Source organism: Microplitis mediator, chromosome 11, assembly GCF_029852145.1.
Source record: "Microplitis mediator isolate UGA2020A chromosome 11, iyMicMedi2.1, whole genome shotgun sequence".
Taxonomy (NCBI): Eukaryota; Metazoa; Arthropoda; class Insecta; order Hymenoptera; family Braconidae; genus Microplitis; species Microplitis mediator.
The window spans coordinates 938,250-955,000 of NC_079979.1; the positions used below are offsets into that span (position 1 = coordinate 938,250).

At 30.2% G+C, this 16,751-nt stretch overlaps 1 protein-coding gene and 1 long non-coding RNA gene across 10 annotated transcripts in view; one reads left to right on the forward strand and one right to left on the reverse strand.

The window, feature by feature from the left end:
- Positions 1–367: 367 nt before the first annotated feature.
- Positions 368–16,751, reverse strand: part of LOC130677623 (uncharacterized) — a 68,694-nt gene continuing 52,310 nt past the window's right edge. For 4 of the 6 annotated variants that reach the window (XR_008991654.1, XR_008991653.1, XR_008991651.1 and 1 more), the window contains 3 exons: positions 849–1,001; positions 682–781; positions 368–574 (listed from right to left, as the gene is read on the reverse strand). This is a non-coding gene — a long non-coding RNA (uncharacterized LOC130677623). Of the gene's footprint in view, positions 575–681; positions 782–848; positions 1,095–16,751 lie in introns of all 6 variants that reach the window. The other 2 variants (XR_008991652.1, XR_008991655.1) reach the window with 2 other exon arrangements.
- Positions 5,475–16,751, forward strand: part of LOC130677614 (transcription factor A, mitochondrial-like) — a 12,556-nt gene continuing 1,279 nt past the window's right edge. The window contains exons 1-5 of one of the 4 annotated variants that reach the window (XM_057484460.1): positions 5,475–5,556; positions 5,658–5,759; positions 8,269–8,388; positions 13,473–13,820; positions 13,887–13,985. In XM_057484460.1, the coding sequence (XP_057340443.1) occupies positions 5,676–5,759; positions 8,269–8,388; positions 13,473–13,820; positions 13,887–13,985 (651 nt within the window). In that variant the 5' untranslated portion in view covers positions 5,475–5,556; positions 5,658–5,675. Of the gene's footprint in view, positions 5,760–8,268; positions 8,389–12,176; positions 13,396–13,468; positions 13,821–13,886; positions 13,986–16,751 lie in introns of those variants that run through there. The other 3 variants (XM_057484459.1, XM_057484458.1, XM_057484461.1) reach the window with 3 other exon arrangements.

The following is a 16,751-nucleotide window of genomic DNA, read 5'->3' on the forward strand; positions in this document are numbered from 1 at the left end:
CTACTAACGTTGAACTGGTACATTTATATGATCTACTTATATAAACCATAGGTATATCCAAACTTGGGTAATCCTATCTTGGCCCGAGCCCGGGTAATCATTGTAACGGCCAAGGCTAGGTTACCCAGTCTTGGCCCAAGTCTGGCTTGCCATTGGATAGCCAACGCTAGGTTACCCAGTCCTGGTCCAAGCCTGGGCCAATATAGGTGTGCCAAAGCTAGGTTCCCCAGTGCTGGGCCAAGTAGGGGCCCGTTGTTCAACTCTGGCAGCTCCTGTATGGGGTTTCGGATTGTTTCTTTTAATCAGGAAGAATGCTCTTAGGTTATGTGTATATTTTCAATGGTTTTTGAAGTTAAATTGAACATAATTGATTGATCATTTTTTATTGGTAAAGATTGATACATATTTAAACAATGTTCATGAAAAAACTTTACAACTATCACAACTACTATGTTAATAATTTTGATTTTCAAATTGGCACACCATTCTTACCAAGATCTTGGCAAGTGCCTTCACCAAAGTATGAGGTGCAATCAAATCCCTTACAACAATCATAACCATTCGAAGGGTGACACTAGAAAAAAAATTCAATTAAAATCGAAAAAAATAATTTTATTTATATTCAGAGTGGAAGTTATTTTTTTCTAATATAAAAAAAACTATTTTATCATGATTACTTACCCAACCATCTTTGCAACCTTCAACTGCACTAGCATATAAGCCAATAATCAAAAAAATCGATAGCAGTAAAATGAATTTCGACATTTTTGTTTTTTTGAGTCTGAAAAAATGAAGTTTATGATTTAAAAGTTGTGCTAAATAATAAAATAAAAATATGATGGAATTACCAGTAATTAGATGAGTGATCTCAGATTCGTGTCTTATCTATGCAAGACTATAATTGATACTGAGCTCGAAATGAATTTCTATCATCAGATATTGCAAGTGAATTAATGGCATCATCTATTTTTCCTCAGCTTGTAGATTTATGTTTATTTCAACTGAAATTGATTATCGGAATTTTTTATTTCCTTGACATTTTGCTCTGCTGATATCAGTTAATTTCCTTGACATTTGGAAATCAAACGCAAGACCTATAAGCAAACTCAGTGGTGCTCAATATAGAGGAGGGTGGGGCAGAGCGGCCCCCCTAAGCCAATTATTATTTTTTGTGGCTTTCAACCATAAGATCACTTTACTTTTGTCCTATTTCGAACAAATTTATGGACATTTTGCCAAAATTCTGAAAAAATTTTTTTTTTTTTTGTGGGGCAGAGCGGCCCCCATTCAAAAAGTGATAAAAAAATTATTTTTTTTCGTTTTTTTTTTTTTTAAATTGTTTTCATTATTGAGAATGTATTTCTTTCTCTTGACAACTATTTTTGGTTTTATATTACTCAAAAAAAATTTTTTAAAGCGTAAAAAATCGTTCACTCTCGATTACCTTAATTACTAATTGTTATTTAATAAAAAAAAAAATCAATTCTATAATTTTACTTTATTTCAAAAATTTATCAACTAAAAAAAAAAATTTAATTTTTATAAATTTTTAGTGACCAAATTTGCCTCTTACATAGAGAAACGGCCGAAAAATATGAAAAAATAATTTTTTCGGAAGTTTCGGCTGGTCCATTTTGCCCCAGGTGTTATGCGCAGGGCTAGAAATGTGGAATTATAATAATTTTTTTTTAATTTGACGATAAAAATATGAAAAAATCACTTTTTCAAAATTTTGGGCTTGTCCATTTTGCCCCAAATGTCATGCATAGGGGTAAAAATGCGCAAGCATATCGGATTTATAGTAATTAGTCGAAAAAAAAAAAATTTTTTTTTTGGTCAAAATTTCAGGGGGGCCGCTCTGCCCCACCCTCCCCTATAAAGATTACCAAAAAGAATTCAAATTATTGAACCAGAATGGAAACTTTGAAAAGTCACAACTTCTAGGATAATTTAGATTAAGGCTCGTTGTTGGGCTCAAATAAAAGGTAAACCTATAAGGAAAATTTTTTGTTCATGTTTGATCGTTTCGATTGATAGTTTTCGTGATGTCGATCTATGTAGCTAGCGGCTAATTTTTGGAAAAGTTAATTTTAAAATCTGGAACTTTCAAAATTCATAACTTGTAACAAAATTGGAATTAAGAATCGAGATTGGGCTCAAACTAACGATAAGGATCCAAGGATCGATTTTCATTGACTGCTAAATAGATTTTGAAATTAATCCAACGAGTTCATTACAAGTATCCATATCTATCTTTTCTTCCAAGAAATTTTTTTCTTGGTTTATGCAATTTGTTTTTCTTGGTTAGTGCATACGGAAATTCTTGCTGTAAACAAATAGACTTATTCCAGGAAATTTTATATTCTCTAAACAAAAAGATGCAGTATTGATACAAAATCCTCACACGGCTTTTTCAAAAAAGTATCCCTCATATTAAGAAATAAAAGCTCTTGAAACAAGTAAAAATTTTTCAAATTAAGCACAAAAATATGTTGACTTAAAAAAGAAAAATCTGTCTATCGGTTGACCCTGTCGGCCAACCCCCAAACTTCCCGCTGTTTTCAAGCTCAAGGAGCTCGAAAATATTGTTGTGATTACATTTTCGAGCTCGAAAATACTTTTGTATGCCGTTGTTTTTGATAAAAAAACGATTTTTATCATTTTCTCTCCAACGATATCTCTCAATCGAATTGACCGATTAAGACATTTGAGGTGAAAATCGACGCGTTTTATCAAGTTCTAAAGCTGATCAGATTTTGGAATTGATTTATCTGGTCGTTTTTGAGATATTTAAAAAACTAAATGAAAATTGTTTTTAAATTTCTGTTGACGACAGTTTCTTTTGAACGAATTAACCGATTTTGATGGTTGAGGTAGCATTCGACGCGGCTTATAAAGCTCTAGAGCCCAGTCCATTTTGGAATTAATCCATCGAGCACATTAAAAGTTATCAAAAAAAAGTTGGATATTATAAAAAAAAATGTTGGAAAATCCAAAAGTGCACACCTCAATCGCTCAATTTATTTTTAATCATTACTTTTATTATTATATAATATTAATATATTTTTTTTTATTATGAACTTTTATTCAACTTACAAATTATCAATTTAATTTTTTTATTTTTATTTCTTATTTTCAGTTTAATATTTTTTTACTAACATTTTTTTCTAAATATCCCGCCTTGTTTTGTCTTAAATGTCGCTTTTTTTTCAAACATATTGATACGCTAGCGCTGCTACCAGTAGTTGATAGAGAGAAACAATGAAAAAAATAATAACAACAGTAAAAATAGCAGCTAAATTTTTCACGAATAATCAGTTTTCACGTTTTTTTTATTAATTACACCAAAACAAAAAGGATTCAGATAGTAATTTTTGAAAGGGTTCTTGTGATCAGAAATACACAGATAATAAAAAAAAAACTAAGTCGATAAGTCTTGTTTTTCGAAAGTTATCGTGTTTAGACGAGTCCGAACACCACAATTGACGCACTGAGGGCTTCGGACTAAATCATTTTTTTTAAATTAATCACATCATTAATCAAATAAGGATTGCATTGAAAAATGTTCCTTAATAAATTTCCTTTAAAATGGTATATATAATTAACAACTTTGGTGTACTATAAAGAAAGTAGAGAGGATTTAAAGTCCGTGAAAGGGCTGAGAGTGAGAGAGTGACAGTAAAGCACACCTAACGCTTTCGCGATTGAGGTGTGCAAAAACATTTTTCAAAAAACTTTATTTTTGGAATATCTCTGAACGAGCCCTACCGATCAAGCTCAATTTTTTCTCGAAGGGTAAGTATAGAATATTATTTCAAAGAATATTTTTCATTTTTAGATAGAAAAAAATATTTTAAACGTAATATTTTATAAATATTGCGACAGGAGGAACTTTTATCTTTGACTTACCGCAAGTAATCCAAGAAGGCGAAAATTATACGATACAAAGATTGCGCACGATGTTGTTAGAATTTTACCGAAATTGTTATTTTTTTTTTGTTTGAAGAATACTTCAAAAATATTGTTATCAAATAAAGACTTAAAGAATTCACTTAAACTATGCATTTATTATTTTTGACTAATAGCAGGACAGGAGCTGAGGAACGTCGGTATCGGTGTTTCCTAATGTAATATTGGTTTTTAATGATAATTAACTACGTATGTAGTAGTGATAGCTTTTACTGCTCAACCCATACAGGAGCTGCCAGAGTTGAAAAACGGGCCCCTACTTGGCCCAGCACTGGGGAACCTAGCTTTGGCACACCTATATTGGCCCAGGCTTGGGCCAGGACTGGGTATATAGCCTTGGCCGTTACAATGATTACCCGGGCTTGGGCCAAGACTGGGTAACCTAGCCTTGGCTATCCAATGGCAAGCCAGACTTGGGCCAGGACTAGGTAACTTAGCCTTGGCCATCCAATGGCAAGCCAGACTTGGGCCAAGACTGGGTAACCTAGCCTTGGCCGTTACAATGATTACCCGGGCTTGGGCCAAGACTGGGTAACCTAGCCTTGGCTATCCGATGGCAAGCTAGACTTGGGCCAAGACTGGGTAACCTAGCCTTGGCCATCCAATGGCAACCCAGACTTGGGCCAAGGTAAGATTACCCAAGTTTGGATATACCTATGGTTCATATAAGTAGATCATATAAATGTACCAGTTCAACGTTAGTAGGCTCGTCCAGTAGCTACCGTTCAGACCTAGTAATCAGAAGGACGGCAGTTCGCGCCCAGAGTCCAGCAGAATTTCCACCGAGTTTTTTTTACATCATTTACCTCCCCTAGATAATTAAAACGTTAATGATCATGAATTCTACGAGGTTAATAATAATAAATTTTTTTTAATTAAATTTATTCGTTTCCTGGAAGCCTGGGCCTGGTCTGGCAACCAGGCTTGGCCCGAGATTATCATTCCAGGCTTCTACCAAGGCTGGGCCAAGACTGGCTTACAAGCCTGGCCCAAGGTTAAAAAAAGTTGGGCCAAGTCTGGGCCAAGCCTGGGCCCGTGGTACTTTCCTCTCTGGGAAAGCACAAATGAAGACTCAGGGTTAAGTCACCGTAAATTTTGATAAAAGTTCTTGACTCTCTTAGATCTTTGATCGCTACCTGCTAAAGAAAAAACTCGCTAGCAACTAGCGATTATTTCTTTCAGTGTATCGTTATGATTGTGGTGTTATTTCTAATTGCATTGTGTCATTAGTTCTTTATAGCTTATTACGATTATATCAATACAATTGCAGCGGAAGTCATAAGTCGACACCATAGTTATAAGAATAATTTTAATCATATAAAAAAATTACCACTTCTTTAATTTACGCCTAGCGAAGAGGGCGGGTGAAGGCTAGTTGACGTATATATTTATGTGTCATAAGATCAATATTTATCGCTGATAAATTAAAAAAAAATTTTTTTTCCATAATTGAACTTGGGATTGAACCGCAGGAGTAAAATCGAAAACAAATTGACTATATATATTGCGATTTGTCATAATACATATATTAATTCTCAGTAGTCAGCTGACTTAAGTGTACTTACTCTCTCTGTAATTAATATATAAGTAAATTATTATAATTTTGTGGAAACGAATCTGACTTTTTTGTAGTCCACTTGACATTTTCGACAGAATATTTATTCAAATTCGTTACTTATTTTTTCCAGATCAACAAAAAACTTGAAATGTCGAAAATCATTTTATTGTTATTTATTTTTGTAATCATTGGCATTTTTGCCAGTGCAGCTGGCCAGTGTGATACCCAGTTAGTAAGTAATTACTTTAATACATAAAATAACGAAATTTCAAGTTTCAATTCATTGTTAAAAATTTATATAAAACCCAAAAAAATATTTACAGGCTCGACGCACAAGACTTTTCTACAAAAATAAATTTAAAAAAAAAAAGTTCTTATCCGCGACCCGGGAAAAAATGATCAGACCTGACCATGCCTGTTCATGTATGATCATGTCTGTTCATGTCTGAAGCGTTGAATACACTCAGGCCTGATCATTCCTGTCCATGCCTGGTCATGTCTGTTCATGCCTGATCATGTCTGAAGCGTTAAATACGCTCATGCCTGATCATACCTGTCCATGCCTGGTCATGTCTGAAGCGTTAAATACGCTCATGCCTGATCATACCTGTCCATGCCTGGTCATGTCTGTTCATGCCTGTTCATGTCTAAAGCGTTAAATACGCTCAGGCCTGATCATACCTGTCCATGCCTGTTCATGCCTGGTCATATATGTTCATGTCTGTTCATGGCTGTTCATGTCTGCTCATAGATCTAAAAGTTTGTTGACCAAGAATCTATCACGTATAAGATTTTTATTACTTGAAGTTCATACGAAACTTAATTTTCAACTAAATCTCTTAGGTCAGTGGGTAGCGAGTTACACTTTCGAGCGCAAGGTCCACGGTCCAAATCCTGCACACGCCCGAATTTTTTATTTTTTTTATTTTTATAGCAATAATTATATACATGTATAATTGAATATAGTTATACATAATTATATCTAATTATATAGGGCCATTTTTTATATATAATTTTTTTACCCGGATGGGCATGAACAGACATGAACATGCCTGATCAGGCCTGGTCAGGCATGGTTATTTTTCATGTCTGATCAGGCCTGAATACTCATGCCTGTTCATGTCTGATCAGGTCTGATCATTTTTTCCCGGGGAGCTCGTAGATTTGAAATTTACTATATTATAGCCAAAGAACTAAAACCGCGATAAGAAATTTTAATTTTCTTATTATCGACTTTAAAATTTCATAATTGGGTTTTTGAAAAAAACATTTTTTTTTATAATAAGTGGAAAAATCATATAGAAGTTTTATAGCAAAACTAGATATTTTTAGTTTTTTTTTTTTTAGTATAATTAAACAGTTATGTCAAATTAAAAATAAATTTTTGAATTTAGTACCGAAAAAACGCCGACAGTTTCCGAACACACCCAATTTAATATTAATATTAAAATTAATGAATAAAAAATTATCTAATTGCTTGTCAATTGAATAATCATCAGATATGAGTACACTGTAAAAAATTCGCGGAGTGAATGCGGATTAAATCCGGAATGAATGTGGAGTGAATGCGGAGTGAATGAATTTTTAATTATTCACTTCCCTCGGAGTTAAATTCACTCCGCAGGGGAGTTTTCGCGGAGTAGATAATTTTTCGTAAATTTAATCCCTCCGGAGTGAACTTCACTCCGGAGCGGAGTTTTGAAAATATTATTTATAAAAAATTGCTCCACTCAATAAAATCGAAGTAAAAACTCGCGTATTACATTATTGATCAGCTGATATGCACACACATACACACATACATATTTAGGCACACACGCGCACTCGCACACACACACACACACACACACACACACACACACACACACACACACACACACACACACACACACACACACACACACACACACACACACACACACACACACACACACACACACACACACAAACACCTGCACACACTGAAACACACATGCACGCAAACACACACACACACACACACACACACACACACACACACACACACACACACACACACACACACACACACACACAAACACCTGCACACACTGAAACACACATGCACGCAAACACACACACATTGTTTAGCAATTTCATATAAATTAATATAAATTTATTTAAGTATTAAAACTCCGGACGGGAGTGAATTGGGAGTGAAATAAAATCCGCGTCACTCCGCAATCACTCCGCTAAAGAAAACTTCCAATTCACTCCGCATGCGAAGTGATTTGTTTTAAAACTCCGGAACTCCGAGTGGCGGAGTGAATCCGGAGTGAATTCGGATTTTATTTCACTCCCAATTCACTCCGGATTTTTTAAAGTGTATGAAATTTTTCAAAATATTCGAAATTTTTGGGAAGAAAATGATAAATATTCTGCTAATTATTAATTATAAAATAAATAATGGTTGAGTTTTTTGGCAATTGAAATTTCTGATTTAGATAATTTTAATTTTTCTTTTAATTGAAATTATCAATTTTCAAATTTTTTATTTCGAGATATTTAATAAAATAAGTTTAAAAAATTCGTAATAATTTTTAATAAATTGAAAAATTAATTATTTAAACGAAAAATAGTGATGAAAATACTACTTTTTCCCAACCCTGGGTTAAAGATCTTTTTTGTAGGAAATTAAATTTACTATAAAAATGAATCTGAGGAAATATAAATTTTTTTTTTTTTTTCATATTATTGTATGTTTATTATATTTTATATTTTAGTGTCATCTGCAGCTAGGATACAAGTGCGGTTGCCCGGGCTATGCATGTAGCACATATTTTCGGCAAGGTATATGTATGGATACTAAAGGCGCAATAACCGGAGCAGCAGAGGGAACTCTGGTATAACAGAGACTCCAATTATTTCATAAAACTCGAATCTATTTATATACATTGTAACGAATGTGAAACTGATCTTTAAAATATTTGAATAACTAGAAAACAAATGTCTTCTTCTCTTGTTTTATAGAAGCGCGACTAGTCAGTTACCCAGTAAACACATTGACGTAAATTTGACGTCAGAGTGACGTTACGCTATGTCATCATTTACGTAAGATTTAAGTCACGAATGAGTCAGGTGTGACTCATTATTTCCCACTTTTTTACGTAAGATTATGATGTAAAACTAATGACGTATGCATGATGTAAATGTGATGTCTGTGTGACCTTCTATGACGTCAATATGACATATGGGTGATGTCAAAATTATCAATTCGGAAAAAATATTTTGAAAAATAAAAAAATAAAATGAAATACTGAATTTTTGATTTGATTATTACCGCGCGAACGCATTGTGAATTCTGAAACAAGATTAGATAACGTTAAATGAAAAAATCCTGGGCGTCTGCTGGGTTCGAACACGGCTCCTCTTGGCTGGTAGTCCTGAACGTTGCTCACTGGTCCACATCACGAGAGTTCAAATCTCGTGCTTAATTGATGTATTTAGAGTGAAATGCCGGAAAAGACAGAGTTAATAAGTTTTCGTGATGGATTTTTACAAAATTTAAAAAACTCCATGAACTTATATGAAATTTTATGCAATATTTGTCGACCTCGATGATAATTGTATAAAATTTCATTAAGTTTCATCAAATTTTTTAATTTTTTTGTTGTGATGTGAAATTTAAAAAATCCTATATAAAATTTTGTGAAACATTAAATAATTTCACAAAATCGTATGAAATTCAATCGATTGAAAAATTGTGATACTAAACTTTAAAATCATAATAGCAAAAGAGTTCAAACTGTCGTTACATTTTCTTTGTCATCCTAAATGATATTTTCGATATATCATTTAAAAAAATAAAGTTAATTTTTTTATGCTCACGCTAATGTTTTAATCTAAAACGTCTGAATGATCTATTATCGAGTTTATCGATTACTTTGACCCCAAAAATGTTTGACGTTTAGTTGTTATTTTTACACATTTACACATGTTTGAAAATTCATTCTATGATTTATTTCAATAAATAGATGATAAAAAACTATGACTCGGACATTACATCAGCATTGCGTAAAGTACTGACTTGTCACTGATGTAAAGATATGATTTAAGAGTGACATCCACATTACGTATAACCGTGACTTTGCTACTGACATAATTGTATGATTTTAAAATTACGTCATTATGATATACGGATAACGACTTTATTACTACATAACAATGTGATGTAGATTCTATGTCAAACGTACGTAATACATAAGTCATAACTGTGACATCGTACAAGAGTCATGCTTACATCAATATGATGTCACAAGCTTTACATCATATTAAAGTCATGTAGAACGTCAGATTGACATCAAATTTACATCAGATGTCGTGACATTGCTATGACCTACGTATGACGTCAAAATAAGGTCATGTGTTCACTGGGTAGTCTTATGTTGACAGCATAACAGCATACATTTTGTATTCAATAAACGATATCTCTCTTGCCTTTCTTTTACTGCTGTTAAAATTGATTACCCCGTATGAAAAAACCATATACTGTTGATAATATATAAAAAAATATATGGTAAATAACTGAACATATATGGCGGCAAAATTATTAATATTGATTAATATATGATTCATCATATATAATAATTTATACGTTCAATATTATAATAATCCATATCATTTATAATATATGTGATTATACACATGTGATATTGTATCAAAAATTATATGTTCGCTTTATATATTAATTTATAACGTAAAATATATGTTTCATCTTATAAATTAATTTATAATTTCAATATTACTATAATCCATATAAATTGTAATATATGTAATTGTATACATATGATATTACATCTCAAATTATATTCTCGTTTTATATATAAACTTATAATTTCAATATTATAATAATTTCGATATTATTATTCATAAATAATTTAAAAAATACACTCATACCAAAAATTAAAGGAACAAAAAAATTTTAGAAATTTTTTAGTGATTTTTGCAAGACTGTAACTTCATGAAAAATAATCGTATCGAGATTTAAAAAAAAGCATTTTATATCTTGAAATCTCTAGTTTTATATTTGTGCAAATATACATAAACATATATCTATATAAATATATATTTACATACATTTATGCAAATATATGTGAACATATATTTATATAATTATATATTTACATGTATAAATATTATATGTCAGTCATATAATTAAATCATATATCTTATCATATAACTTAAAGTATAGTATAAAATATTATAAGAAATATTTATAAGTTAGCATGTAAAAAAAATATATTACCGATATATATGTTGCAAATTATAAAATCATATAATATTTCGGCAAAATTTTGTATATGGCTCCATATATGACTTCTTACAATTACATGTAATTTATCATATATTTTGAATTATACTGAAGCTCATATATTGCTTTTTCATACGGGACATTAAATTTTCAGTTAATCGCAAATAACTTACGACTTGTGAGAAATATTGAAAATTTTCTCTTAGATAAGTTACAGGAAATAAAATGCTCTACAAAAAATGTCCTATAAAATTTTCGGATAAAGTTGATGGTTGCGTCAAAAAATTTAAAAAATGTAAAAATTTATCGTCAATCTAACTTTAACTTCGAATAACTTTTGAAGAAATAAAAATAGCGAAAAATTATAAGAGACCTTTTTTGTAGAGCGTAAAATTTCCCATAAGAATATGTCTTGAACATTCAAAAGTATTGATCCCACCGTGAGCTAAAAAATTCCAAAGCTTAAACAAAAAATTTTCCCATGTTATTTAAACGGGAAATAGAAAATTGCGATGCGGCAGACCGTGTAAAAAAAATTTGTTCCAAAAAGATTCCAAAAGAGTTCTGCATGTGGAACTTCTAAACATGAGACAGATTAGAACTTCGAATGGAACTTTTTTGGAACGTTAGTCATTTTGATGGTAAATAAAAAGTTTTTATGAGTGAATTTAGAGTAAAAAAAGAACGTTCTTAGAAATTTTTGGAATTTTAAATGGACATTCAAAAAAAGTTCCATAATCACCACTTTTGGCCTTTTTCAAAAGCTAAAAAAGACGTTCCAAAAACATTCAAAAATGGTTCAAAAATCGTTACTTTACAACCTATTATAGAACTAAAGTAGATGTTCCAAAAACATTCCAAAAAAGTTCCAGAAACACCACTTTTGACTTTTTATGGACTAAAAAAGGCGTTCCAAAAACTTTCAAAAATCACTTCTTTTGCATCTTTTGTAGAATAAAGACGTTCCAGAAACATGCCAAAATAGTTCAAAAATCACTACTTTTGAATTTTTTATAGAACTAAAAAAAAACGTCCATAAAAAATTCCAAAAAAGTTCCAAGAACGTCCTTTTTTGACTCTAAATTTGCTCATAACAACTTTTTTTTTACCATCAAAATTACTAACGTTCCAAAAAAGTTCCATTCGAAGTTCTAATCTGTCTCATGTTTAGAAGTTCCATATGCGGAACTTTTTTTGGAATCTTTTTGGAACGAGTTTTTTTTACACGGGAGTTGTTAATATTGATATTAAGAGCTCAAACTTTCACAGTATTTTTTTTTCGTCATTTCCAATAATATTTTCGATATGAAGAAAAAAAAAATTAGTCGATTTTTTTGATACACCCTAATTTACATCTTTTGTTATTGACTAGGGATGGGCGATATTGAAAAAAAACATCGATATCGTAACATCGATAGTTTTAGTTTTTTATTATCGAGTATCGATATATCGTCTCCATAAAATATCGATAGAAAACATCGATACTTTAGAAAAAAAACATCGATAGTTGAAATATCGACAGATATCACTCATCCCTAATTAAAAAAAAAATCGATATCGTAACATCGATAGTTTTAGTTTTCTATTATCGAGTATCGATATATCGTCTCCATAAAATATCGATAGAAAACATCGATACTTTAGAAAAAAAACATCGATAGTTGAAATATCGACAGATATCGCTCATTCCTAATTAAAAAAAAATCGATATCGTAACATCGATAGTTTTAGTTTTCTATTATCGAGTATCGATATATCGTCTCCATAAAATATCGATAGAAAACATCGATACTTTAGAAAAAAAACATCGATAGTTGAAATATCGACAGATATCGCTCATTCCTAATTAAAAAAAAATCGATATCGTAACATCGATAGTTTTAGTTTTCTATTATCGAGTATCGATATATCGTCTCCATAAAATATCGATAGAAAACATCGATACTTTAGAAAAAAAACATCGATAGTTGAAATATCGACAGATATCGCTTATTCCTAATTAAAAAAAAAATTGATATCGTAACATCGATAGTTTTAGTTTTCTATTATCGAGTATCGATATATCGTCTCCATAAAATATCGATAGAAAACATCGATACTTTAGAAAAAAAACATCGATAGTTGAAATATCGATAGATATCGCCCATCCCTATTATTGACCAATTTTGCTTTTAAATTTGCTTGCATTTGTTGAGTTGGCTACATTTTCGTTACCCCCATTTTCTTATTACCCCCTTCTCAATTCCCTCTATCCATTTAAAATTCTCCCGGCAAAATTCAAATTTAAAAAAATTCCCGCCACTTTTTCTTTCTTACCGACCTACCCCCAAAAAATAATAATAATCATAACCTGCATTACCTCATGAGTGATTACTTTCTTTTTCTAACGTGTGTACATCGTCATATATTTTTATAAACAATAAAAATCCCATAGAGCAAAAATTTAAATTTAAAAAATTAAAAAATCCGCAAATTCGCGGGTTTTTTTAAATAATTCTTTTTTTTTACATAAAATTAAGTAACTGGTAATTAAAATGGCTTGTAGTAATTTACTTAACCTCTCTACCTCAACAAAATGCTGTAATTTTTTACTTGCAAGGTAATTTTGTAAAAAAAAAGAAATTTAAATTCAAATTTCGTAGAATTAATTTTTGAAATTTAAATTTTTTTAGGCAGTACAGCGCAAACAAATTACGGAAACTCGAGAAAAAATTTGAGATCCCGCCTCGACCTAAACGACCTCTGAATGCGTTCATGAGGTTCTCGATGCTCAATAGGGAGGAAATAAAAACAGAATTTCCGGGATCTAGTGCCAGCGCGATAACGAAACAACTGGGAGCCAAATGGAGTCTTTGTGATAAAAGTTTCAAAGATAAATTGCAGAATGAATTCAAGGAAGAGATGGACGATTACTCGAGGCAGATGATGGTGTACGAAAAGTCCCTCACTGATGAGCAGAAGCAAATGTTCAAGAAAATCACCATTAAGCCATCGGCGTCCAAAAAAAAATCAGAAATACGAATGGTAAATTTTTGGATTTTTTTTTTATTCTAGAGAGGGAACAATTTTTTAATATCTATTTTTTTTCAGAGGTTGGAAGAGCTGGGGAAGCCGAAAAAACCTCCGACTACTTTCATAATTTACATGCTGTCAAAAATGAATACTAAGGATCCGAGTGTTAAATTTTCGGTGAGATTTGAAATTTATGGGCCAAAAAAATCGATTATTTTTTTTTTTTACCGATACTGTGAAAATATTATTTGGGATGACAAAAAAAAATTATTGTGAAAATTTGAACCCTTAATTTTGATATTAAGAGGTGTATCATCGCAATTTTTTATTTTTTTTTAATGAGCGGGTTTTTGTCTCATAACTCTCAAACCATCGAGATAATCCAAATCGACTTGGATACATTTTTTGAAGGAAATTTGATGCTCTACAAAAAAGGTCTGATTGAAATTTTTCGTCAGATGAACCGTTTCCTTATAATCGTGCTTTGAACATTGGTATGATTTTAAAATTTGATTGTTCAACTTTTGAATTTTGTAATTCATGTAAAAATAAGTTTCCGGAAAAAAACAATGAATATTCTTGAAGGAAATTGAGTGCTCTACAAAAAAAGTCTCTTAACAATTTTCGCTAAATTCACTCCTTCAAAAGTTATTCAAGATTATTACCCGTATGAAAAAGCAATATATGACTTTCATTATAATTCAAAATATATGATAAATTATATGGAATTATAAGAAGTCATATATGGAGCCACATACAAAATTTTGCCGAAATATTATATGATTTTATAATTTGCAACATATATATCGGTAATATATTTTTTTTACATGCTAACTTATAAATATTGCTTATAATATTTTATACTATACTTTAAGTTATATGATAAGATATATGATTTTATTATATGACTGACATATAATATTTATACGTGTAAATATATAATTATATAAATATATGTTCACATATATTTGTATAAATGTATGTAAATATATGTTTATATAGATATATGTTCATATATATTTTTACAAATATAAAACTAGAGATTTCAAGCTATAAAATGCTTTTTTTTAAATCTCGATACGATTATTTTTCATGAAGTTACGGTCTTGCAAAAATCACTAAAAAATTTTTTTGTTCCTTTAATTTTTGGTATGAGTGTATTTTTTAAATTATTTATATATAATAATATCGAAATCATTATAATATTGAAATTATAAGTTTATATATAAAACGAGAATATAATTTGAGATGTAATATCATATGTATACAATTACATATATTATAAATTATATGGATTATAATAATATTGAAATTATAAATTAATTTATAAGATGAAACATATATTTTACGTTATAAATTAATATATAAAGCGGACATATAATTTTTGATACAATATCACATGTATACAATCACATATATTATAAATGATATGGACTATTATAATATTAAACTTATAAATTATTATATATCATAAATCATATATTAATCAATAGTAATAATTTTGCCGCCATATATGGTCAGTTATTTACCATATATTTTTTTATATATTATCGACAGTATATGGTTTTTTTATACGGGTAAAGTCGTTTTACTTAACTTCAACCTTGAAAAACTTTTGAAGGAGTGAATTTAGCGAAAATTGTTAAGAGACCTTTTTTGTAGGGCATTCAATTTCCTTTAAGAATATTTACTGTTTTTTTTCCGGAAACTTATTTTTACATGAATTACAAAATTCAAAAGTTGAACAATCAAATTTTAAAATCATACCAATGTTCAAAGCACGATTATAAGGAAACGGTTCAACTGACGAAAAATTTCAATCAGACCTTTTTTGTAGAGCATCAAATTTCCTTCAAAAAATGTATCCAAGTCGATTTGGATTATCTCGATGGTTTGAGAGTTATGAGACAAAAACCCGCTCATTAAAAAAAAATCAAAAATTGCGATGATACACCTCTTAATTTCAATATTAAGGGTTCAAAATTTCACAATAATTTTTTTTTGTCATCCCAAATAATATTTTCACAGTATCGTTAAAAAAAAAAAAATAGTCGATTTTTTTGGCCCAGTCTAATCTATATACATTAGGGTGTTTCATTAGACAGTGTCGAAATAAGTTTTTATTTTTTTTTTTCGATTAAACGTATCTTATAAGTTTCTTCAATATAAAAAAAAATTCTCCTAAAGTTTGAGCTCAATATCTCAAAAATTGAGCTGGCGCAAAGGGGGGTCTCCTTTCCCATTTAAATAACATTGTAAATTTTTTTTTTTTTTTAATTTGTAAAATAACTATAAGAAGAAAATTTTTTTTCAATTTTGCTTTTGACTATCTTATAGGAAATTTAGTTCTCTACAAAATTGTCTATGTCCATTTTTTTTTTAACTCAACAGAAACGAAATTACAGAGGGCCGAATAGGAGGAAAAAAATAATTAATGAATTAATAACAGAAAAAAAATTTTTGAATTCAACATTATTTCGAATTAATTACAAAACAAAATTTACAATAAAAAAAAATTAATTATAATTATAATCATATTGAAGATAAGTTTAATCGAAAGAAAAAAATAAAAACTTATTTTGACACAGTCTAGTGTTTCATATTTAGGCGATATTTTTTTTCTGTCCTAGCTGAGAAACTAAAAATTTATAAAACAAAAAAAATATTCCCGCTTGAAATAAAATTCAAAGTCAATTAGGGGCATAGCATAAAAAAATTCGACTTCTCATTTAAATAACATGGGAAAAAAAAAGCTGTTCAGTTTGGAATTTTTTACTTCGGCTTGGCTCATTGTACGAATGAGCCTAGCATACATTTTTGTAGGGAATTTACCGCTCTACAAAAAAAGTCTCTTATCATTTTTTGATAAATCCATCTGTTCAAAAGTTATTGGAGCTCGAGTCAAGTTAAAGTAAATTTCGAGAACTTTTTACTTTTCCGGCG